At 35.7% G+C, this 15596-nt stretch overlaps 1 protein-coding gene across 9 annotated transcripts in view; it reads right to left on the bottom strand.

Moving 5' to 3' along the window:
• TBL1XR1 (TBL1X/Y related 1) overlaps positions 1-15596 on the bottom strand; it is a 178355-nt gene that overhangs the window by 30489 nt on the left and 132270 nt on the right. For all 9 annotated transcript variants that reach the window (XM_054479701.2, XM_054479694.2, XM_054479698.2 and 6 more), the window contains 4 exons: positions 4883-5028; positions 2603-2825; positions 1571-1703; positions 1088-1229 (listed from right to left, as the gene is read on the bottom strand). In XM_054479701.2, the coding sequence (XP_054335676.1) occupies positions 1088-1229; positions 1571-1703; positions 2603-2768 (441 nt within the window). In that variant the 5' untranslated portion in view covers positions 2769-2825; positions 4883-5028. The remainder of the gene's footprint in view (positions 1-1087; positions 1230-1570; positions 1704-2602; positions 2826-4882; positions 5029-15596) is intronic.

Below are 15596 nucleotides of genomic sequence, written 5' to 3' on the forward strand. Positions count from 1 at the left end.
CGCAAGGACAAAAAACCAAACACCGCATGTTCTCACTCATAGGTGGGAATTGAACAATGAGAACACATGGACACAGGAAGGGGAACATCACACACTGGGGACTGTTGTGGGGTGGGGGGAGGGGGAGGGATAGCATTAGGAGATATACCTAATGCTAAATGGTGAGTTAATGGGTGCAGCACACCAGCATGGCACATGTATACATATGTAACGAACCTGCACATTGTGCACATGTACCCTAAAACTTAAAGTATAATAATAATAATAATAATAATAATAATAATAATAATAAAAAGAAAGCCCACAAAGGGTTGTTAAACAGAAGAGAAAAGAACATTCATTTGCTGAGCAAAGAACAACTATCGTGATATTCTTTGCAATGCTGAAATAATCTAAGAGTTTTGGGGGAGGGGCATGGGGTAGCAGAGCGAGGTAAGAGATGTATTTAAAACTAAAATGGTGAGAATTTATCAACAACGAAGTCAAAGTTTTTTGTAAGTCACAGTAGTCAAGTTGTCCTGAAAGATGTTGAATCATACACAGAATCAGAGAATTATAAGATTCCTACAGTGGGAATAAAATTTAGACGTTGTCTAGACTAATGATCCCTAAAAGGAAATTGGTAATAAAGTTCTATCAGTTCACAGAATACAGAGAAAAACAAGCACATGTTTTTTGCTACACAGAAGTCTTTTATCCCCTAACTAAGGACTCGGTTGTTATAGATTTAGTATGTTGTTTGTTATTATGGTAAGAATTTTTGCCTATTATCTCAAATATTTAGGTACCATTTTCACACTTCTACTTGACATTTAAGGAAAATGAAGTACAGAGTAAAAAGTAACAATTTAACCAAGGATATGCTGTGGGATACACTGAAGAGCTAAATGTTGAACCTTGGTCTGACTAAGGGAAGTCTGTGTCCCACAGTGGGGGAGAGGGCTGGCAGGGGATGACTCGCGGTTTGTTGTTACTAGTTAATCAAACCCCAAATTCGGAACAAATAGGCAAACCCTGCCGTGAGTCTGAGGCTCTGAGGGTTAGATATACTAGTAATTATATCCATCATGGATATAGTGATACTCACATTCCAATCTAGAGATGTGACATCCTTGTTGCTTGGAACATCTTGCCCTCCTTCTCGTATACAATGTCTAAGTACTAACTGTGTAGAGCCACTGGTGCTGTTCTCACTAAGATTCCATATTCTTGCTGTTGAGTCTCCAGACCTATAAAAGTATGCAATATGTTTTAAATCCTCATGACATTCTCACGTATCAGAACAAGGCAACATATTTACATCTGAATATTAATAAGGCAAATAAAAACGACTATCACGGATTTTCATTTCCAGTATTTTTCCCATTCTACACGTTGGGACCCCCAAGCATTCTCGAAATAGTAAGTTTAATTAAAAATTCTACAATTACTTCATGAAGGAATAAAAAATTTACAGAGACAAAATGGCCACAACTAAGCAACAACAGAAAACCTGAATAATGCATATGTTTATAAAATGTTCAATAAGATATTTTTAAAAGTCATTTTAGTATCACTTTGAGAAACATACCCTGATGCTAGGAGATCACTAACAGGGTTCCAGGCACAGATGAAAACTTCAGATTCATGGCCCCGCAGCACAACAGCTTTATTAGGAGGGATTTCAACATCCCCATCCACTTCCATCATATCAGTATGATTATCTGCATCGTGAAACACAAGTAAGCATTTCCAGTTAGGCAGTATTGCAACATGGTGGATGGGTGATTTCTTAACTAGCAAATACCTTCCTTTATCGCACACAGTGTAACATTTTTTAATTATATCAAGTTAAGCTGAACATGACTACGCAGTCTTAGTCACACAGAAAATAAACTCTTATCTTTATTGACCACATACTTTTTTTTTTAGAGGGGTGGGGGTGGGAGTGGGATGGGAGACTTTAAATGATTAGACCTAAACATGGATAAAACGATAAAATGGTTTGAATTAAATATAATGTCTACCAGTATTATTCTGAGTTTCTGCCAGTAGGGGTTGCTGATATCATTCATATAACGTGAGTTGCCTTTTATCTCAATGTCAGAGCTCTATGGTTATTTGTTCATAACTAGTATTACAAATTTTATTTAGAAATCAAATGTAGATGTAAAAATTCATTTAACAATGGGAAAAGGGTTTCTAAATATTTTAAAAAGAAAATAAAAGTAAATCTAGCTTTTTGGAGCTTTAGGAATAAAAATCTGAATTGAACTGTGTGATACAAGTTAGGGAAACAAGTTGGTGCAAGTAACAGATGAAATTATTTCAGCATAGAAGATGGGGCATTCTGTTAAAGCAAAATGTTTCTTCTGAGAAAAAATTTTTTAAAATTCTTGTCTCCTGGGACCTTCCTGGGGGGTGGAGGGTGGGAGGAAGACGAGGATCAGAAAAAATAACTATTGGGCACTAGGCTTAGTACCTGGGTGATGAAATTGTACAACAAACCCCTGTGATATGAGTTCATCTATATAACAAACCTGCACATGTACCACAAATTAAAAGTTTAAAAAATAAATAAATAAACCATGTAATTAAAAAAAAAATTCTTGTCTGAGCTTACTTGCTATAGTATGTGCTCCATTCTCCTCCCCATTTGCTGTGTTTTCTCCATTTTTTGCAGATCCTTGTTGGCTGGCTGCAGCTGCGGCAGCTGCAGCAGCTGCTGCCTGTTGCTGTGCAAGCTTATCTCTATAAGCTTGTTGTCTTGTTTGTACTACATCAGGCATTACGGCATCTATCAGGGACAGAGACTCTATTGGTCGACCATCAAACAAGGTACCATCCTGGATTTGGAAAATTGTGAGAGAAGAAAAATCAAAGGCAATATTTAAAGTTATTTGTATTTATACAAAATCAGAAATGAAATGAAAATCTTCATTCCTAAAAAAACATTTTTAGGAACTTTCTGAATTCATATAAGAAGTCCGGAGGGAATAAAGAAACTACAAGCAGCAACTGGAAATGACTGCTTACATTTTCCTTTTCATTTAGTTCATACTATTATTACAGTATAGAGCTGTACAGATAGAGCTGAAATGAAAGGGATAATAAGATGTAGGCCGAGCTGATAAAAAGGTTTATTAATTAGATTCGGAAATTCTGTTAGTCAAAGCAACAAACAATATGGAATAGTTCATATAATGATCAGAGGCCTGGTGCCCCATTATAGTAAATACATCTTTTAAAGAACTAAAAACTTTGAACTAAAAAGTTTCTTGTGATTTGATTCAAATATTAAAGCAGAAACAGACTTCATGGGGCTATAGTGCTCTTGAATATTAGGGAGTTACTGAAATTTCCAAAGCTCCACTTATTGATATTAGGAAGTTCCTAATAAAGAGTTCTCCAAGTAAGCACAAGAAGACATACAAACACAGAGCAAGTCGGAAATACAAACAGTACAAATTAGCTGGGAACATGCATATGTGAAGTCTGGTTCACTTAAACTGGTAAACATGTACCAGTAACAATCTACAGTGTTATTGCAGGGTACTGTGAGCTACAAAAACACAGCACGTCTTTCTGAACTGTCCATTGTAATGTAATATTTCAGGAACAGGAGAAAGTATTTTAACTTTTAAATAATTTTAAAAAGATACTAAACCCAACACAGATACACTGTGGAATAAGCGCCACGTCAAATCTACACACGTTTTAAGAAAAAATTTAGTTTTGTGTTAGTGGATGGTCACTCAAAGAGCTGAGGAAACAAACAAATCCATTTGAGTATATTATGTAATTTCTAATTCTAGTAATAATCATTGATACAGAAATCATAGATACTTCAGTTTAAAAAATACTTGCAAAAGGGGAACATGTTAATCTCTGAAATAAAAGTAATGGGAAAAGCTCCTCACTATACATAAAAATTTTAAACTAGGCTGGGCGTGGTGGCTCATGCCTGTAATTCCAGCACTTCGGGAGGCAGAGGTGGGCAGATTACCTGAGGTCAGGAATCAAGACCAGCCTGGCCAACATGGGGAAACCCTGTCTCTACAAAAATTCAAAAATTAGCTGGGCGTGGTGGTGGGTGCCTATAATCCCAGCTGCTAGGGAGGCTGAGGCGAGAACTGCTTGAACCCAGGAGGCGGAGGTTGCAGTGAGCCGAGATCGTGCCACCGCACTCCAGCCTGGGCAACAGAGCGAGATTCCATCACACACAAAACAAAACAAAACCAAACCAAACCAAAAACAAAAACAACATTTTAAACTAGACCAGGGGTTTACAACCTTTTTCTGTAAAAGAGTAGACAGTAAATATTAATTCAGGCTCTGCAGGCCATAAGGTCTCTGTCTCAACTACTACTCTGCCATAAGTAGCCATAGACAATATGTAAATGAGTGTGGCTGTGTTCCAATCAAACTTTATTTACAAAAACAGAGAGCAGCATTTGGCTAATGGGCCACAGTATGCTGACCCCTAAGTCAAACAAACTACTCACATGTAGTTCTTAGACAGGCAGTACCATCCAGAGTTGGCTTCAATTATAAACTGGTTTAAACTAGGGTATATTCAAATAATGTGAGAATTTACAATTTTCAGGCCAATAATTATGATCTTAGCATTCCACAGCACAATGCTGTTTGTGTTAATAAAAATTATTTATTAGTGTTTACTTACACAAACAGATTAAGGCAAACAAACTACAGATAATGGTCCTTACAACTAGGCACCAACACCTTGCCAGTGCAACCTGACTACTACATTAGGGATGAACTGTCTGCACTTTTGTTAACCCTGTGAAGCTAAAGTCAGAATACTGAATAAGCAAGCAAGACAGCTGACTTAACAGCATACTTAAGATGAAAAAAATCAGTATTTGAAATAAGTCTGCCTTACCTCATTAATACTAACTTCTGCTTCTACATACTGTAGACCTTTCTGGATGATAGAAATCAATGCAGCGGGTGGGACGAGGGCACCATTTATATTGGACTGACTGATATGGCTTTCTATACCAAAGGTAAATGCTGAATGAGAAAATCCTAAAAACAAAAGAAAAGGCATGAGAATTTATTTTCCTAGTGGCAACATGCTAAATGACACACAAAGAAAGATCACCACAATCTTTCGAAATCCCATTCTACCCATTTAAAATCCCAGACTAAGGTCAAGAGTGTGTGTGTGTGTAAACATGTCAGCCTTTACATGTTTCCTTTTTCTCTTAATGTACTCTTTAAAATTTCTAGTAAATACTTGATTATATAGCTTCAAATTTTCTAAAATGTCATGGTATACAACTTTTCTTAACAAAAAACATCAAATGTAAAAGGTAAAACAAGTCTTTGGAAATCATGTAATTAAATTGCTTCACTTAAGATAAATCAGGCCAAGACAGATTAAGGGACATTTAATATTTCTGTATTTTTACATCTAGAATTAAGGGAACTTTATTTCAAATTTTCTTTCATCCCAGCCCAGTTCAAGTATTCAGCATTTCTCAAAAGTGGTACACATAATATGCTTTAAATAGGAATTCACTCATTCTGAATGATCTTCATTTACTTCATGTAATTGTTATCTACTATGCAGTTATAATTCAATAATGTCTTTAAAGCAATCTAGCACTCAGGTAAAATCTGAAGTATTTAAATTTCCACATATAAATTGTCAAACATCTGATAAATTCAATATTTTGGAGCTCTTTGAAACTACTTAGGAAAACTAAAATAATAAAAATAAATTCAAATATTAAAAAATCATAATGGTTAAATCTCACTTTATGTATGAATTAAGTGCTTTAAAAATACCAATTCTTTGCCACTTAGTAATAACTCATCTATATGAAATATTTAAGAAATGAACAGCTAGCAAATGATTACCTGGTTTATAGGTCTCCATCAGCAATTACTTACTTTTAACTTGAAATACTTAAAACCAAAGCACTTACTTAATAAAAATCTCTTTATGTTGGCCTTGCTTTTTATTAATATCTAGTCAAAATTCAAAGGTAAAATTCTAACAAGCTGATAAACCAAGGGTGGTTATTTTCTTTACTGAAATAGTAATCACCATTTATCATTAAGTAGTAATTTCTATAAAGTATTTTAAACAATTCAATTAAATTGTACATGTAACACAGAATATTAATAAACATTTATACTAAACAAAGGAAATAAATACAGGCTTATTTTGGGCCTTGGTTAAACTGATTTAATCTACATAGTATCTCTGTTGGCTAGCCTGTCTAGCCTAGTTTTTTAGTGTTTAGTACATGTCTTTTTCAGATTTTGGGCTTCCACTCTTATACTCCTTGTGGTACTTATAAACAGTCTAGCAGAAAATACTGTGGGCTCACAAACAGCATGTGGCTAGGAAAATTTGGTTATTTGATAGTCAGAGTACACCTAAGTTGATTTTCCTTGTAACCCCCTCCTTCTCTCTTTGGAACACCTAACTCATTATGTTCACAACATCTAACCCACAGCGGAAAAAGCAAGTGGAAAAATGTTACCTCTAAAACCTTGATTTTAGCCCCTGATTTTGCCCATAGGCGAGATCATAATTAAATGCATTTATAGTTTTCACCTTAATCTAGGCTCACAGAGATACCAATGGGGCGGGGCGGGGGTGGGAGTGGAGAAGCACCGTTTTGAATTGTCCCTATCAGGAAGCCCACAACTACCTGAATATGAGTAGATTCCAGATCACCAAGGCAGAAAACAGAATAAGGACGAGGGAGGATGGGGAGAAACAATGAGAGACATAGCAGTAAAATCCTTAGTGAGGTTGGAGATTCCTGTTTTCAATTATATAACCCCTCCCTGAATAAATTCACAGTAAATCATCCATAGTAAAAACAGCCAAACGCCAAGCAGCTTAAGAGATTTAAGAAAACTTCAAGACAGAAGACATCATTTACAGAGGGCCTATACCATATGCTAGATACTGTGTACACACATATAATTTTATTATTTTATAATGTAATAGAAAATCACAACTAATAAATGAGAAAGTACAGATTCAAATTCATTCAGAGACTCTACTACTCCTCTTGAACAGTTAAAATATGGTCAAGGATAAAGCTAAGGGAGAGAGTGAGCTCCTGTTTCCTGATAGAAAGTAAAAGACTACATCACTGTTTTGTTTTCAACTCAGGGTCCTGGAAAGTGGTTACACAGTGCATGAAACACTGAGCCATCTTATTGCCATATTTACTGCCAAGGTTTTGAAAGTGTCTTGACTTATGTAATGCTTATAAATTTGAAGTACATGATTTCTGTATATTTTATTCATGGCTGCAATTTAAATAGTCAAAATTGTTAAATTTAGACTCTATTTAATTAGCTTATAGAGTTTAAGTTTAAAGTAATAATATGTCCAAGAATAGCCTAAGAGTTGCAGGTGGAACTGTGCCAATTTCTGGCTGGAATGTTGCAGATATCCTGAATTTGTTCTGTCAGACCAGGAGAAAAACTATCACAGGTGCTTACATGCATCTCAAGGTACTGCAGATGTACTTAAAATACTCTCAAATAGCAACGAAACATCCCTGAAGTAGTCATTAGCATTGTTTTGGCACTTCTCACTAATGTTTACCCTAGAGAAGTTCCAAACTTAAATGCTCTGCTTAAATGTTGAATTCAACTAGAATATTTTCTTTATTTCTAGCCATGGCATTACATAGCAGTTTAAAATTACTATGTTCAAAATCAATTTTCTTCTTCCCCTCCCTAAAACTACTTTTCCTTAGAAACTTCTGATCTCACTTCACTACACCTGAAAGTCATAGTCATCCTAACTCCCTGTTCTCTCTCGGTCGTTGGCATTTGACAATTTACCAAATCCTACCACTCTACCATCTGTAGATGCTCATCACCTTACCTTTTCTGCCAGATCTGCGTTTAGTCCCCATTACCCTTTGCTATATACATTTCTTTCCCCTCCTCCTCAATTCAGTACATATGCCAAGCTACAGCTAGACTATTACTTGTAAAACAAAAAACTGAACACATCACTTCTTGCTTGAGAATTTTCAATGATCCCCTTGGCCTTCATAATGAAGGTCAAACGCCTAATTATGGCACACAGTTGTTTTGGTAATCTGGCTCTTCTCTCTCTCCAGTCTCATCTCAATACTACACTCCCCGTCTCACTCCCATTACACAATAAATTCAACTGGTGGCAAATTACATCTAACATCTTGAATATGCTGTGTTATATATCATGCCTCTGAGCCTTACGTCCTCCTTTGCTCTTTCTCCTATCTGAATGGAGGTGAAATCCTCTTTCACTACACCAGGGCTAACCAGTCTCTCCTATGCTGATCCTAGAATTTCTGTATGTGTGGCACTTACCACACTGGTTATCAGCTCTGTGGCTATGGTTGTTTGCCTGTGTGTGACTACTAGACTGGGATCCTGACAAAAGGGTTTAAGTCTAGTAATCCTTTAATTCTGGGAAACTAGCACATTACCTGAGTCAACAAGTACTCAATAAACATTTTTTAAATTAGAATGCAATTATACTATAATGTATTTTGGCACATCAAAAAAATCTGTGACTCCAGAAAAAGCATATGACTTAAGTCTTCCTTGGAAAAATCTAAAACTTGAACCAGTTTTGTGCCAGAAGCTATTTCCATTTATCTGTAAATATATATGCAGAAAAAGGCTTTTTCCAGGGACAGCTTTTGATTTATATAATAGGAGGCAAAAGAGACCACCTAAATCTGTTGGATGTTAAAATCCGGCATGACCATCTAAAATAGCATCCCTTCTTTCCAAGGGTAAGAAGAGCAAATCTGATAGTACCTCTGTAATCAAGTACTCTAAACATTGACTAGGGTATTGAGATTTAAGGAGAAGAGAGACTCCAGAAAGAAATAAGACTGAAACACATGAAGTATATCGTCATTCAGTGACAGAGATGAGCAACGGCAGCTGGCAGGGAGTGGGGTGGCACGCATGAGATCACCAAACAGCCATTTTCTATAGATCGCTTGTTTCAGGAAGTGCTTTCTGTAAGGATGTTAGGGACTGTGTTCTCAAAGGGGAGTTAGTCGTATAGAGCCTGCCAACTCTACCTTGCAAATAGGCAATACAAGAATAAGAAAATGGACTCTGAACACCATGGTTATGGTACAGGATGACTAGATGAGACAAAATGGTAAAAAAGGCAAACCTTAAATATGACCACAACATACTGCCCTAGTCTGAAACAAAAATCTGATTGATCCAAGGTCCTATATAAGCTTCAAGTCAGAAAAGCCCAGCAAATTATACTCATGTTCTCATCATCAAATGCTTTCTTGACTCCAACTCTGTCCTACAGATCCAGATTTTAGAAAAGGTAAACAGGATGGGGAAAAAATGACACAGGGGATCTTTGTTATTGAAGAGCTAGATCTATACACTAGCCATAAAATTTCGTGCCCCAATTTTGCCCTTAAAAATACATGTAACTGTGAACATTTTATATAAATAATACTTTCTGAAATAATTTTAATAGCATCATAATATTCAGCCAGTAAATTATTCACGCCATAGCTGGACCTTCGAACTTTTCCAATGATCACTATTTTAAAAGAATCTCACCTCAAATATCTATATGTATAGGCTTTTGCCATGTACAATGTGTGTTGTTTTTTTCTCCTTAGGATGGATTCCCTCAAAAGCTGAAGGGGATATAAGCATTTTAAAGAAGGTTTTCATCATTGCCAAATTGCTTTCCAAAAAGATTATTAATAATGCCAAAAGCAATTTACATGTTTCCTTATACTCTCGCTATGCTGGCTAGTCCTAAAAAACATTGAACAAATTCTCTGTTTGGCAATTATTAAAGGACCATTGTCCTTTGATAAATAAGTGTGTGAGCCGGAATGTGTAATACAAATTTCCTGTGTCAGCAAAAAATGGTAATTCAGCTTACAAAAAGAGGAGAAAAACTTATTTGGGGAAAAAAAATTGTAATTATCAGCATTTATGACAACTGCTTGTTGTTTATTGTCAATTAGTCATGGATACAACCATGTGTGTAAAATCAAGGTTATTCTATATTTCATTTGATTATAAAACAAAACTATATACCTACTTGCACTTCTGTAGCTGGTCATCTACTGATAAAAACTAAAAGGCAGACTGAAGGTGGACATACCAGACGCTGAGCTCTCTTCACTGCAGTTCTTCATGACTAGAAGCACATTACTGATAACCACTTTAACCTGACTCCATCGAATACACTGCTAATGTCTGTTCATAAATGGCACTGGGCATAAGGTACATAGGAAGGAATGGCCCAGTTACCTTTTTCTGAGTCAACAAAGAAACTGCACTGTAATATTCATTAGCCATTACAGGGCTAATGTGAAACTGCTACAATGAAACAAAAAAATGAATGAATGAGCTATATGTTACATGGTAGTACAGGTCAGAGCTTTAATGTTATATACATAAAGGTTAGTTTGTGCCTACTGTGATCACGTTTTCTAAATTAAAAAATAATAGTATATGGTTCTGATTTGTGATCTTACAAATATAACATTTAAAGTAATAATCACCATCTCAAAAAACAAATGGTATGGTACAAGGCCTGTATTTCTAAGGAGACGAAAATCCCGTTGAAAAAGTTAGTGGGAAAAAATGGAGGAAGGTAGGGTGCAAGAGAGATAAGGAGATCCTTCATAAACCAAACTCTTGAAGCCTACATGTATCATCCTTCTTATATATCATCTTGGTTCATACTGTCAACTTGACTGGATTGAAGGATACAAAGTATTGTTCCTGGATATAATTGTGAAAGTATGCCAAAGGAGATTAACATTTGAGTCAGTGGACTGGAAGAGGCAGACCCACCCTCAATCTGGGTGGGTATCGCCTAATCAGCTGCCAGCACAGCTAGGATAAAGCAGGCAGAAGAATATAGAAAAGACTAGATTTGCTGAGTCTTCCAGCCTTCATCTTTCTCTCGTGTTGGGTGCTTCCTGCCCTCGAACATCAGATTCCAAGTTCTTCAACTTTTGGACTCTTGGACTTACACCAGGGGTTCTCGGGTCTTTGGCCACAGATGGCTTTGGCTTCCCTCCTTTTCAGGTTTTGGGACTTGGACTGATCCACCAGTGGCTTCCTTGCCCCTCAACTTGCAGACAGCCTATTGTGGGCCTTTACCTTGTGACTGTGTGAGTCAATTCCCCCTAATAAGCTCCTTTTCATATATACATATATCCTATTAGTTATGTCCCTCAAGAGAACCCTAATACAGATTTTATATATTTCCTTCTTATATATCACCTTTCTTATAAATGGAGACAGTATGCAACATCGGTTATTTTTAAATAAATTTTTAAAAAGTAATAATATTCAGAATTACTATCTAGAAAGTTACTCATTTTAGTAACAAGGACATTTTGATTTTGCAATTCCAGTTAAGTCTTTCAATTATAAGATGCAACTGTTTCATAGCTTCCAACAGTCAAGTACAATATAAATGGAGAAGTTACGGAGCTCTTAGACATGTAATAGTTAAACCTAGTATCAAGAATTCTTTCCCTAAAGCAAATATACAACTAAAGCAAGATAAAATGACATCTTCTTATAGAAAACAGGATTTCTTATAAGAAAAACAGGTACATGCAACTTAGCATGTACCACTAAGTATTTATCTGCATATGGTTGCTAGATAAGTTATTAGGGCAATGAAATTAATGCCCTTGGGCAAACACTAATTAAAGGAACAATACTTTTGAATCAAGTTAATCATTACTTACAGTATTACACATTAAATACGCTCAATTTTCAAGTCATCTCAAAAGAGAAAAAAATCATTTTATTCCCTAGGAAATATTTGTTGAATAGGGAAGTCTAATTCATAAAAAGGCAGAATGGTGACGACCAAAGAAATTTGCGTAGGGTGAACTTTCTAGTGACAAAATTGCAAAAAATAAAAAGTTACAATAGTTAATAAAAACCCTACAATAAATATATTTTTCTTTAATTAGTTTTGATGAGTCCGAGGGATGGCTTATTTAAAACAGAGACGTCCATCAAATATTTGAGGCTGAATAGCACAATGTAAATCCCTTCTCCACAGCAACGTATTTTATAGGTGAGAAAAATGAATCTGAGAATTTATGTAATTTTGCAGGAGGGAAACTTTCAACAGATAGTATCTTCTAGTATTGACAACAGTAAAAAAATATATAAGACTAAAACAATTTAAGTGATTTTCCCCCTGCAGATAGATACCACAGTCAACACTGAACAATATGCAGAGAACAAATGTTAAAAGTTCTTACATAAAAACAGTATTACTAAACCACATATTTATCAAAACATAAAAACTTTCATAATGTGTTTTTGGACAGTCTTTGATAATGAGACAGGCCAGGCGGAAATTTTATTTTTGCTTTTTGGAAGTCTTCACAAACCAGTCCTTTGAATGTCCCTGCACAAATCCCTCCTTTGCCACGATGTTCCTTTTCTGCTGTCTCCTAATCCAATTCAGTGCTCTATTGCAGGGAAAGCAGCAGTATAAAGATTCCAGTTTCTTCGGTATTACTTTAGATCTTTCAAGAAACATAGTTATAACCTAAGAGTAATTTAGATCGCATTTCTTAGATATTGAATGACTAATTCTCAGTTAAGTATCATTTGTAGGTTGAGGTGATAAATATGATGAATCCCCAAAACAACCCAGACATTACTGTACTTGGTGATTCTGAATTAGGATCTATTGCAAAAGTAGCCATATTTAAGTATAATTGGAGATCAGAACCAAGAAAAAGCTTTGGAATAAGTGGCAAGTGCCCAGATCTAAAGCTACTATGGGCATTTGTTATAGGTGAGATTCTGAGTTCTGTCTGAACCCTGTCCTGAGTTCACAGAACTATAACATTCTCAAACTCTCTTCCATATCCTGTTTCTGGACGCAATTTCAAATAAATATCTCGTGGCACCCTTTAAGACATAAAAATGCCTCATTATTTCTGCTACCTCATTATTCCGCCTGACCCACAAACACAAATATACACTTTTAGTGGCAGCCCCTCTTTAGGATATGTTCTCATAGTCCAAACCTCAGCAGATATACATTCCATGTTTTCTACTTTATCTTGAATACTCAGCATAATTTTTTGTCAAGATATTGTGAATATGCTAAATACTTGTCAATTTTCTTGTCAAGTTCTAATTGTCCTACAACTAATATAGACCAGTGGCTTTCAAACTTTATTAAGCCAAAAGAATCACCTGGGGCATTTGTAAAATGCAGATTCCCAGGCCCCACTCAGTGTGACTCTGATGCAGGTAGTCAAAGGCTCAAACTTCAGAATTCTTACATAAGCAGTTCTTAAATTTATGGCAAGTTGCAGTCCTGGGAACTGCCATAAGTCAAAATGTCATCAGTTGAGACTGATTTTTCCCTATAAATCATAATGTAAATAGGAAGTTACAATTTTTACCAAGGGACTGGTTTTCACATTTTTAGAGATGTGATTTAGCATCACCACTACACTGTAAAGTCTAAAACTTTCTGAAGAATACACAAAGCACACCTAAGAACATACTAAACAATTATGGAGAGAGCTTGATGTATCAGTCTACCATACAAATTTTTTTTTAATTCTTGGTTTATTTTTATTTCAACATAAAACACCTTAAAACATGGAATTTTGAAGGGTTTTTTCTCTAAGAAGAAAAGCAAGTTTAAGAAGACCTTTGGGCCGGGTGTAATGCCTGTAATCCCAGTACTTTGGGAAGCCAAGGTGGGCGGATCACCTGAGGTCGGGAGTTTAGGATCAGCCTGACCAACATGGAGAAACCCCGTCTCTAGTAAAAATACAAAATTAGCCAGGCATGGTGGTGCGTGCCTAGAATCCCAGCTACTCGGGAGGCTGAGGCAGGAGAATCGCTTGAACCCGCCGCCGAGATCACGCCTCTGCACGCCAGCCTGAGCAACAAGAGCGAAACTCTGTCTCAAAAAACAAACAAACAAACAAAAAAACCCACAACTTTTGATAATATTTAATCTACTCGTTCAGAAATTAACCGAGAATATTATTTTACTGCTCCTTTTTACTGTTTTCTTACAGTAACATCAAGTATCAATTTGTGGACTTTTGTTTAGAAAAAGAAAAATATTAGTGCTCTCATTAACAACACTGAACCACAAGGTACTGCTGAGCTATTCCACTATTTCTAACTTCCAAAAGCAGTAATTTTATATGGTTCAACCTAAATAGTTGTTTTTACCATACACCAACAAGCCTTTACAATATATTTCCCATCTACTGATCCTTCACAATGGTTTTCGCTCCAGTGTGCAAAAGTCTCAAAGCTCTGGCTTAAAAGGTGATTAAATTTAAAAGCAGAAAGCAGAGTTTGCTTTAACCCAACAAATTTTTTCCCATTTTGGTTCAAAGTGCTACACAACAACTTTCAAACACAAGTATTTGAAATTGTTAAACTTGTTTACAAGTTACATATGTAACAATCACTAGTCACTACTTTTTCACTTTATTAATCATTTTATCTTATTCAAAACATTCTTTAGATCTGCCTTCAGTACCAGTCTACCAGTTTAAACAAAGAAAACAAAACAAGAGCTATTAACTTCAAAGCTTCATTATAAATTAATCTCTCTTTCACTCCCTGTCCTTCTGGACATCACTTTCACAGCTGTTACACCTCACACAGGGGCAGTGATGGTGCTTGGGAATAGAAAACCCCTACCCCCCAAAAATGCTCAGCACTGAAGAACAGCTGGGAACATCTCACCAAGCAACAGGCTCTCAGACCGAAAGCCATGTTTGTATTCCTTGTATAGGAAAGGACAACTAACTATGCCATACAAGAAGAATGATTCAAGTCTCAAAACCATAAACTGAGGGCTCGATATTCTACAAGCTTAGACCTCTATTTTATCCTTCCATCCTCCCTCACACTTGACTACCAAAATTATCTTTTTTATGGGGCACCTCACCTTACTACTAAAACATAACAGTAACTTTAAGGTATAATTTCTAAAATTCAATCTCTAGACCACGACATTTGAAATCACCAAATGCTTTCATTTTTTAGTAGCAATCGGCACTTCCATTGCAATTAATCTTTCTCATCATCTTATACCTCCACCCATACCCAACCATGTTCCCTCTTCTACTTTTAAATTTTTGCTTAATCCATCCACATTTTCCCTTGCAGTATTCCTTCTGTTTTATCTGTCAATAAAACTTGGAAGATCACTGATTGATTTAATATTAGTTGCAAGTAGCTTTCAATGATTTCTATTTATAATTACTCCCATTACAATAATAACAATTCAGATCAAGGATACACTTAATTCAAATAATAATTTTGAAAGCATTCTAGAAAATACTGTTAATTTAGTTTCCAAAATACTAACTACAATTAGGACCAACAACATTTAATTGGGAATTCTGGATATACATTATCAAACTGATGGTGGCTAAAAGTTTTTATGTTCCTACTAAACATATGCAATAATCTCACCTCATAACAAATTATAAAAATGGTCTCTCAACAGCGAAAGCCAAACTGTTACAAATAATTGCCTTGTTTCCAACATATTTGAAAGAGTCAGAGAGTTAAACCATGCA

Source organism: Pongo pygmaeus, chromosome 2, assembly GCF_028885625.2.
Source record: "Pongo pygmaeus isolate AG05252 chromosome 2, NHGRI_mPonPyg2-v2.0_pri, whole genome shotgun sequence".
NCBI classification, from domain to species: domain Eukaryota; kingdom Metazoa; phylum Chordata; class Mammalia; order Primates; family Hominidae; genus Pongo; species Pongo pygmaeus.